The sequence below is a fragment of the Lemur catta genome, chromosome 10, assembly GCF_020740605.2.
Source record: "Lemur catta isolate mLemCat1 chromosome 10, mLemCat1.pri, whole genome shotgun sequence".
NCBI classification, from domain to species: domain Eukaryota; kingdom Metazoa; phylum Chordata; class Mammalia; order Primates; family Lemuridae; genus Lemur; species Lemur catta.
Genome location: NC_059137.1, coordinates 3,729,297 through 3,738,888, shown reverse-complemented (window position 1 = coordinate 3,738,888; position 9,592 = coordinate 3,729,297). Strand labels below are relative to the sequence as shown.

At 61.2% G+C, this 9,592-nt stretch overlaps 1 protein-coding gene across 1 annotated transcript; it reads left to right on the top strand.

The window, feature by feature from the left end:
* The first annotated feature begins 1,724 nt into the window (after window positions 1–1,724).
* On the top strand, window positions 1,725–9,240 carry CEL (carboxyl ester lipase). The gene is made up of 11 exons (XM_045563667.1): window positions 1,725–1,832; window positions 3,679–3,829; window positions 3,911–4,033; window positions 4,294–4,491; window positions 5,081–5,211; window positions 5,363–5,470; window positions 5,626–5,743; window positions 6,862–7,048; window positions 7,258–7,461; window positions 8,331–8,528; window positions 8,796–9,240. The coding sequence occupies exons 1-11, from the start codon at window positions 1,767–1,769 to the stop codon at window positions 9,142–9,144; spliced, it is 1,833 nt and encodes a 610-aa protein (XP_045419623.1). The 5' UTR covers window positions 1,725–1,766; the 3' UTR covers window positions 9,145–9,240.
* Window positions 9,241–9,592: the final 352 nt, after the last annotated feature.

Here is a 9,592-nt window from a genome sequence, read left to right as displayed (position 1 = left end):
ACCCGAAGGAGTTGAAAATTATGTCCACACAAATACATGTTTACAGCAGCTCTTCTTTTTTTTCTTTTTTTCTTTCTTTCTTTTCTTTCTTTCTTTCTTTCTTTCTTTCTTTCTTTCTTTCTTTCTTTCTTTCTTTCTTTCTTTCTTTCTTTCTTTCTTCTTTCTTTCTCTCTCTCTCTCTCTCTCTCTCTCTCTCTTTCTTTCTTTCTTTCTTTTCTTTTCTTTTCTTTCTTTCTTTCTTTTTTTTTTAAGAGACAGGATCTTGCTCTGTTGCCCAGGCTAGAGTGCAGTGGCCCAATCCCAGCACTCCGGGAGGCTGAGGCAGGAGGACTGCTTGAGGCCAGGAGTTTGAAATCAGCCTGAGTAACATAATGGTGAGACCTTGTCTCTAAAAAACAAAAACAAAGCGAAAAGTAGACCTCCTTTTCCCTTCCCTCTGGCCCCAACCCTCTCCCCAACCTTCCTTGTCTCTCCCCTTTCCTCCTCAGCCACTGTAAACAAGGCTGCAATGACTGTCCTTGAGCACAAAAGTTCCTCCACCCACCCCCAGTTCAGAACTACTTCCTTTATGAAGAACAGGTTCTCAGAATTAAACTGGGCAAAAGGTGGGTGCCCCTTCTCCCTCGCTTCTCCCTCCCACCCCTCCCTCCGCCCCCCGGCCCTCTCTGCCCAGTGACCCCAGAGAAGGTCTGCGCTGGCCGACCGAGGCACAGCGGTGGAGCTGTAGGTCAGCCTGGCTGTCACCTGAGGGGTGGCGTGGGCGGGGCTGTGGTGGGTGTAGGAAGACAGGCTCCAGGTCGGGAAGGGGCTGCCAGGGCCTGGCCAGAGGGCCATTGACTGGGACTGCTGCCACTGTGCACATCACAGAAAAGTGTCTTCAGTGAGAGGTGACCTCAGGTGCTCTGAGCCTCTTAGAGGCACCATCTTAAGACTGTTCATGGTGGTCTTTCACTTTTCTCGAACATTTCTGGTTACCAGGGTGACCCATGTTCACAGAAAACATCAGTGGCCTCCTGTGCTATGACCTCAGACCTCTGCGCCCACTTGTCCCTCTCTCCCTCCCTTCTTCCCTCCCCCGCTGCCTCCTTCCCTCCCTGTCTCTGTCTCTGTCTCTGTCTCTCTCTGCCCATGCGTGCCCCAGGGCCTTTGCTTGGGCCCTTTCTTTCCTCAGGGAAGCCCCTAAGGCTGGGCTAGAGCCCCCTTGCCACCACCGCCACCTCCATGTCTACCCAGAGCCTCTTGTCCTCCCCTCTCCACCCCCGGACTAATCACGCCGGATGGTGACATCTCCCCCACACCCTTCGATCGGGATTGCAGTGGGCCCGCACTGAAAGCTCATGGAGATAAGGGCACCAACCACACTGGTGCCCAGTAAGCAGCTACAGCCCTCTCTGTCCCAGAAGTCACATGCCCCATCCCCTGTGAACTCCCTCTGCTGACCTGGGGACAGGCAGGGCCTAGAGGGGAAGCATGCCCGTTTCTCTGAGGGTCACACCGAGCCCTTGTAAATGAGCCAAGCCCAGCCAGTCCCCGGCCTTGCAGCCCCCCCACCCCCCGTGCCACCTGCCTCTGCTCCCAGGTGGGCAGTAACCTGTGCAGGTGCACCGTGGGCACCAGGGCGCCCGGGAGCAGCCGGCCCGGGGCCATTGCTGCACGGATGTGTGTTTGTGTGTGTCCCAGAGCACATGCACATGCATGCGACCTTGGCTCCGGCCCCATAAATACCCGAGGCCCCCAGGGAGGGCGCCCGGAGGCAGACCCACACCATGGCGCACCTGCAGCTGCTTGTCTTGGGCCTCACCTGCTGCTTGGAGGTGGCGAGCGCCGCGAAGGTAAGCGAGAGCCCGGCAGAGGGGCGAGGGTCCCTCTCTCTCCCCCCACGGGACCAGCTCTGGTCACTGTGGGCACGGGGCCTGGAGGAGGGAAGACAGACGGAGTCACGGGCCCGAGAAGGAGAAGCCACACCAATCCCACCAGCGGTTCCTGCGTGCGTCCCCTTTCGTGGTGGCACCCAGTTGAACTCCAATTTCAGTTAAACCACCAATAATTTTTGGTGTACGTACGTACGTTCCGCACAATATTTAGAACCTACTTATACTAAAAAACGATTCACTGTTGATCTGAAATCCAAATGTAACCAGGCCCCCTGGATTTTTATTTGCTGAGGCTGACGATTCTACCAGTAGCCACAGCCCTCCCTGTCCCAGAAGTCACATGCCGAGTCCCCTGTGAGCTCCCTTTGCTCAGCACCCCCCGAGGTCAATGTCCCCATTTTACAGACAAGCAGTTTGCCCAGCGTCACACAGCCGCCACTTCTGTTCCTGAACGGGAACCTGAGACCCAGTTGACCCCCACCCAGGGCTCTGGCTCCCAGCGCTCCTTGGTTTCATGTTCCTCCCGCGAGGGGGTCGACCCCCACCTACCCTGCGCCTGGGTCCCTCCAGAGTGAGAGCCAGGAGGCCGCAGGAGCTCCCTGGGGCACCTGTAAGTCTGTGCTTCCGCGGGGTGAGGCACACAGCCCCACCGGGACCGGGAAAGCTCTGGCCCTGGGCTCCTTCTGCCACCGAGGGGAGGCCACTGTCCTCGGACAAATTATTTCTGGGGTGCCGCCCACCTTGATCACACAGAGACACTTCTGAGAGGTGACTTCCCTGTCCCCAAGGGCTGACCTGGCCCTCTGCCCCTTTGGGGGATGGGGGTGGGAACAAAGGCTCAGATGCTTTGCAGGTGTTGCCCGAGGCGCCTGCAGGTGTCACTTCTAGCTGCTTCCTGGCTGCAGTTCCAGCTGTCCCACTCTCCCACCCCAGCATGGCAGGGGGCCCCCAGTCTAGACTTCAGAGGGCCGCTAGGACCCCGGCTGGGCCCGGGGCTGTGGGGCCGCCCTGTGCTACCCACCTGGAGCTTGGCACAGGTGAGAGGCAGGCAGCAGCAATCTGCCCCCACCGCGTGCTGCCCAGGTGAGCAGAGCTGCTCCCCCACTTCCCAGGGACACACAGAGGTGGCACTGGGACAGACAGCTGCTTCCCAGCACGGTGACTTGCAGCAGGAGAGCTTCTGAGGCTCCGTTTCCCCAGGGACAGAGGGCGGAGGAGTGCCAGCCTCCAGGCCCCTCGTGAGGTCGGGTGCCTTGGCACACAGTGGCAGTGCTGATGGCCAGGTGGGGGGACCCCAGCGAGGTGTTTCCAGGCAGCGCGCACAAGGACTTGGGCATCAGGCCGCCGACTCCGTGCCCAGCCAGCTGGGCTCCCTGTGGGCAGACAGGGAAGGAGAAAGAAAGAAGGACCCTCGGGAAGCTCACGGCTGGGTTGAAATGCCCAGTGCACAGTGAGCCGGCGGCGGGACAGGCCTCCCATCTGAGGCAAACAGGCCACAAGGGAGACACTGTTGTCACACGTCTTACAGATGGGGAAACTAAGGCTCAATGTCACAGTTAGGCAGCCAGAGCCAGAGCCCAAATCTCCACCCCCCTCTCGGAAGGCGTCCCCAGTGGGAACACTAGTAGTTGAGGGAGCAGACACCCCCCGGGGGGGCAGGGCCGGCAAGCCGCTCCTCAAGCAAGTGGCAGGGGTCCTGCCTTGGCCTCAGGTGCGGATTTGTCCCCTTTGAGGCCTGTGCGGGTCACTCCCTCTGGATTCAGGCCAACCAGGCCTGAGCCAGCCTCACCCTTCTCCCTCCCAGCTGGGCGCTGTGTACACGGAAGGAGGCTTCGTGGAAGGTGTCAACAAGAAGCTTGGCCTCTTGGGCGACTCTGTCGACATCTTCAAGGGCATCCCCTTCGCTGCCCCCACCAAGGCCCTGGAGAACCCCCGGCCGCACCCCGGCTGGCAAGGTGGGAGCGGGCGGGTGCTGGGCCTGTCCCGAGCTGGTGTGGTGGGCACGGCCTCACTCCAGCCCCGCCCACCACCCGCAGGGACCCTGAAGGCCAAGGAATTCAAGAAGCGATGCCTGCAGGCCACCATCACCCAGGACAACACTAACGGGGATGAAGACTGCCTCTACCTCAACATCTGGGTCCCCCAGGGCAGGAAGGAAGGTCTGGCTCCCCCACTTCTCATGGGAACCCCCAAGCAGCCGGAGCCCGGCCCTGCTCCTGGCTGTGTCTCGGGCCAGTGAGGCTGAACCTGCCTGAAATCCTCAGAGATGGGAGGATCTCCCACTGGCGGTCCCCCAGCCCAAGCAGGGCAGCACCCCAAGTGTCCCTCCCCAACCCCAGCCACAGCGCCGGGGGGTGGGGTGCACCTGCTGCTCAGGAGAGGGCTGGACAAGTTGTCACCACGCGCTCCCCCCTCTCAGTCTCCCGGTACCTGCCCGTTATGGTCTGGATCTACGGAGGCGCCTTCCTCATGGGGGCTGGCCACGGGGCCAACTTCCTCGATAACTACCTGTACGATGGGGAGGAGATCGCCACGCGTGGCAACGTCGTCGTGGTCACCTTCAACTACCGCGTTGGGCCCCTCGGCTTCCTCAGCACTGGGGACGCCAACCTGCCAGGTGTGTGGGAACCTTGGCATGGGGTGGGGGGGGACAGCAGGTGTCCTGACCCTGAGAGTGCCAAGCCCAGCGGGGGGACACTCCTCAGCGCCGGGCCCCAAACAACTCCTGACAGTCCCACAGAAAGGCCCAGAGGCTGGAGTTGAGTCACGAGACACTGCAGCCCCCCGGCAGCTGTGGAATCAAAGGGGCCGCAGGACAGACAGGCAGCGGACAGACTGAGGCTCAGAGAGAGGCCAGGCGGGCAGGGCCAGTGAGGGACAGAAAATGACACGCTGAGGCGAGAGACACAGCAGACAGACACCACAGGGCGCAGACAACAGGCGGGACTGGGGCAGGGAGGGGACACTCGGGAGCCTGGCCTCCTGCTCCCTGCCCTGCCCCGACCCCCACCTCCTCCACCCCCTGGGGACCTGCCATCCACCACCCTGGGCTCTGCTGGGTGTCCACGCTGTTGAGGACCTTTCTGCCCCTCCCACACCGACTGGCACCTGCCCGTGCAGGCCCCTGGGCTGCTCCTCTCTAGCCGCCCATCCCCCACCACGGAGAGGCCCAGATGAAGGCCCCGCCCCTGCTGCACTGCCCCCAGGTAACTATGGCCTTCGGGATCAGCACATGGCCATCGCCTGGGTGAAGAGGAACATCGCGGCCTTCGGGGGGGACCCCAACAGCATCACCCTCTTTGGGGAGTCGGCTGGAGGTGCCAGCGTCTCTCTGCAGGTCTGGGGACCCCTCAAGGGACAGCCTACCCCAGGGTTTGGGAGGGACCTGGGAGGGTGGGGCTGGAGCTCAGCTGTTGGGGTGTCCTCGGCCGAGCCCAGGGTGGGCAGGGTGGGCTCAGCCTTGGTGACGGGACTTCTGGGTGTTGCAGACCCTCTCCCCCTACAACAAGGGCCTCATCCAGCGAGCCATCAGCCAGAGCGGTGTGGCGCTGAGCCCCTGGGTCATCCAGAAGAATCCACTCTTCTGGGCCACAAAGGTAAGTGGCAGAGAGTGGGACGGTGGGCAGGGCTCGCTGCGGATGGGCCAGGGGCTTCCTCATTTCCGTTCACTGCCCTGCACCCTTCCTGGCCCTACATTGCCTTGCGCCTGGGCACCGGCCTCAGCTACCTGCCTGCCTTGCCCCGCCCCCAGATTGCTGAGAAGGTGGGCTGCCCCGTGGACAATACCACCAGGATGGCCAAGTGCCTGAAGCTGACTGACCCCCGAGCCGTGACTCTGGCCTATAAGATGCCCCTGACAGGCATGGACTGTGAGTGGGCGCTGCAGGGCAGTGTGTGGGGTCTCGAGGTTCGGGGAGGGCACTGTCACCCACCGCTGGCATCCCCAGGTAGCTGCTGCCAGCCCCCTGACAGGCCTCAGTGGCTGCAGCCGTAAGTGGGGGGCATTCTTTCTTCCTATCCTCCCTGAGTCATGTGCGCCTCCCTTTGGGGAGCTGATAAGTGCTTGGACCCCACTCCCCCGACCATGCGCATGTATGCAGTAAACAGCAAAGAATTCGGGGAGATTCACAGACCCCAGACCCAGAGCCTATGTGCTACACAGCCATTCATTCATTCATTCATTCCGCAAACATTTGCTGCACACCTGCAAAGTGTTTGGCCCTTCCGGCTCCACTGTTCCGTACCCAGGAAGGCTGGGGGCCGTCTGCAGACGCTTGAGTGTCGGCCTCGTCGGCTGGCGGGCGCCAGTTCCCTCCTGCTCGTCCCTCTAAGGTGAAGGGCAGCATGGGCCGCCACCCGCATCTCCGGCTACCGGCAGCCGGCCTGCGTGCGCTAGGCAAGACTCACAGCGGGCAGTTCAGCCCACTGGGAGAAGACTGGGCCGTGCCTAATGGCGGCCAGTGCACCCCGCCCCGCCCAGCCAGCTGCCTGGTCCTCCAGGGCCAGTTCAGGGCAGCAGGAGGGCAGTGCAGGCCGCGCACAGTTTCCAGCTACCGACTGGAACCAGCCCTGAGAGAGGGCGCCTCCCTCCCTGTTAGTTCCCTCAGTTCCTTCTGGGCCTTCCTCCCTCCTGACTTCAGTCCGGCGAGAAGAGAGGGAGGACAGAGAGGGTGACACTGAAGCCAGAAGATAGACCTGGCTCCCAGACCAGTGGCTCTCCCCCTGGGGGCTTGTGGCAAAGTCTGGAGATGTTCCTGGTCATCACAAACTGGGGAGAGGGTGCTCCTGGCAGCGAGCGGGTCAAGGCCAGGTTCGCTGCTCGGGAGGCCCCGCAGCACGATCGTCCTGCCTGAACGTGCGCGGTGCCCAGGCCGGGAAACGCTGGTCTAGGTCAGAGAAGGGAGGGGTCTCCAGCCACGGCCCAGCAGGCCACGGGGAGGGTCAGGTGGACACTGGGAGGTGCAGGGACCTGCTGGCTCTGCCCCAGACCCCATGCTGCACTATCTGGGCTTCACCCCTGTCATCGACGGAGACTTCATCCCCGACGACCCTGTCAACCTGTACGCCAACGCCGCCGACATTGACTACATAGCGGGCACCAACAACATGGACGGCCACATCTTTGCCAGCATCGACATGCCAGTCATCAACAAGAACAACAAGGATGTCACGGAGTGAGCAGGGGGTGCAGGACCCAGGGCGATGCGTGCTGGAGGGCTGCTGGGAAGGACTCGGCCTGGGGGCCGGCCTGGGGGCCAGCCTGGAGGCGGCAGGCATGGGGAGGGAGGTTGGGATCGAGGACGTTCACCCAGGCTGGTGGGGGCGGGGCAGACACCTTCCCACGGGAACAGAGGGAGTGTCAGTGCCCACTTGGTCCCCGCAGTGAGTCCTTCTACAAGCTGGTCAGTGGGCTCACCATCACCAAGGGGCTCACAGGTGCCAAGTCCGCCTTCGATGTCTACACTGAGCCCTGGGCCCAGGACTCGTCCCAGGAGACCAAGAAGAAGACCGTGGTGGACTTTGAGACCGATATCCTCTTCCTGGTGCCCACCAAGATTGCCCTGGCCCAGCACAGTGCCAATGCCAAGTGAGGATCCGGGCAGGGGCGGCGCCTGGGGGCCGCCTGGGTTGCTGCAGCTTCTTGGCTGTGGCCTCGTTATGGGCAGCTCACAGGTGGCCGGGTTGCCTGGGAGTCCCCACCTGTGCCTGCACGATCCACTTTGCTGAGTCCTTGCAAGACCCAGGAGGGCCTCTCTTCTCCTGCCACCCTCCCACGACCCCCTGCCCTGCCTGGCTCTGCACCCTTAGTCCTTCCTGGCAGTTCTCCAGTCTGCCTTCCACTAGTCACGCTGTGTAGACGGAGAGAACACTGGATGACGGCCTCCGTTCTTTGACTCTTACGGGCCTCCCCTTTGGCAACTTACAAAATAATTTAAGCCCATAACCCACATTAAAGACCTCCATATAATCATAGCCAATTAAAATAAAAAATAAGTAAGGAACACTTAAAAGATAGGAAGTTAAAATTATACCTAGAAGTCTAGGATGAAAGCTTTGCAGCAACTAAGCAAATAAATTTAGCTCTGAGCTTCCTGTCAGTCAAGGTCAAAAGGGAAACAGCTGAGGGCATATGCCTTGTGAAATCAATTGAAGAATGCAAATTCACTTGGAGAGAAAAATGTCCTTCTTGATACTGAATTATAGGCGGAAGATGCCTCAGAACATTTTATAGAGGTGAGATGTAAATACATTCAAAATCGTAGGACCCACAAATGCATAAATTTGGCCTGAAGCTTTCTCTTCCCCAGGCGAGGGAATCCCAGTTTCCCCGTGAGTCTGTGGAAGTTCCCCAGACCCTCCCCTGCCCTGCCACGTGCTCCCCACAGGGTCCCTCTCTGAGCTGGGCAGCCCCAGGTGAGTGCCCTGCCTACTTGGGTGTCTCTCTCCCCCCTCCAGGAGCGCCAAGACCTACGCCTACCTGTTTTCCCATCCCTCTCGGATGCCTGTCTACCCCAACTGGGTGGGGGCCGACCACGCCGATGACATCCAGTACGTCTTCGGGAAGCCCTTTGCCACCCCTCTGGGCTACCGGCCCCAAGACAGGACTGTCTCCAAGGCCATGATCGCCTACTGGACCAACTTTGCCAGAACTGGGTAAGGTGTGGGGTCAAGCCCAGGGCCGAGGGCCTCCTGCCACCAGGCCCTGAGGCCTGGGTTCCAGTCTGTATTCCCTCGCTTGCCAGCTGCGAGACTTTGCACAGGTCCCTTAGCCTCCCTGAGCCTCGGGGTCCCTGTCTGCCTATGAGGATGAGAGCTACGCCTGAGCCCCATCCTGGCGAGGGACCGTGGTGCCCCGTGTCAGCTCAGAGGGGGCAGAGCTGGGCTGGAAGCGTGGGTCTCCAGCCTCTTCTCACTCTGCAGGGACCCCAACACGGGCTCCTCGGCTGTGCCCACGCACTGGGAACCCTACACCACAGAAAATGGTAACTACCTGGAGATCACCAACAAGATCGATGGCAGCTCCATGAAGCAGCACCTGAGGACCAGCTACCTGCGGTACTGGACCCTCACCTACCAGGCACTGCCCACAGTGGCCGGCGATGGGGCTACCCCCGTGCCCCCCCTGGGTGACTCTGAGGCCACCCCTGTCCCCCCAACTGGTGACTCCGAGGCCGCCCCTGTAACACCCACGGGTGACTATGAGGTCACCGCCGTCCCCCCCACTGGTGACTCCGTGGGGGCTCAGATGCCCACACTCATTGGCTTCTAGTATCCCAAGAGCCTTGGCCCCAAGAGGCCACAGGGTGGGACCCCAGGGACCCTCCTCCCCTCCTGGGCTCTTCCTCAATAAAACCTCATCTCTGTCCATCTGGCGTCTTTCTTTCTCCCAAGACGGAGCTGCAGGGAGGAGGGGCCCTCAGTGGTCCTCACTGCACCAGGCGCCGGGCCCAAGCGTCACCCCATCAGCTCCATCAACCCCCAGGCTCCAGGAAGCAGAGAGCACTACCGGAGTCTGAGAGACAGGGAGGCAGGTTCAGAAAAGTTCAGGGGCAGAGCCAGGACTGGGATCCCAGCACCGTCACTTCAAAGCCTGAAGGGACCTGTGCCCAGGCTGCTGGCTGCCCCCAAACGGTGGGCAGGGTGGGGAGCGCAGTCGGAGGGAGGGCGGAGCTCTGGTGGGCAGTGGCCCCTCTGACCAGTGGAGTCCAGCCACGCCC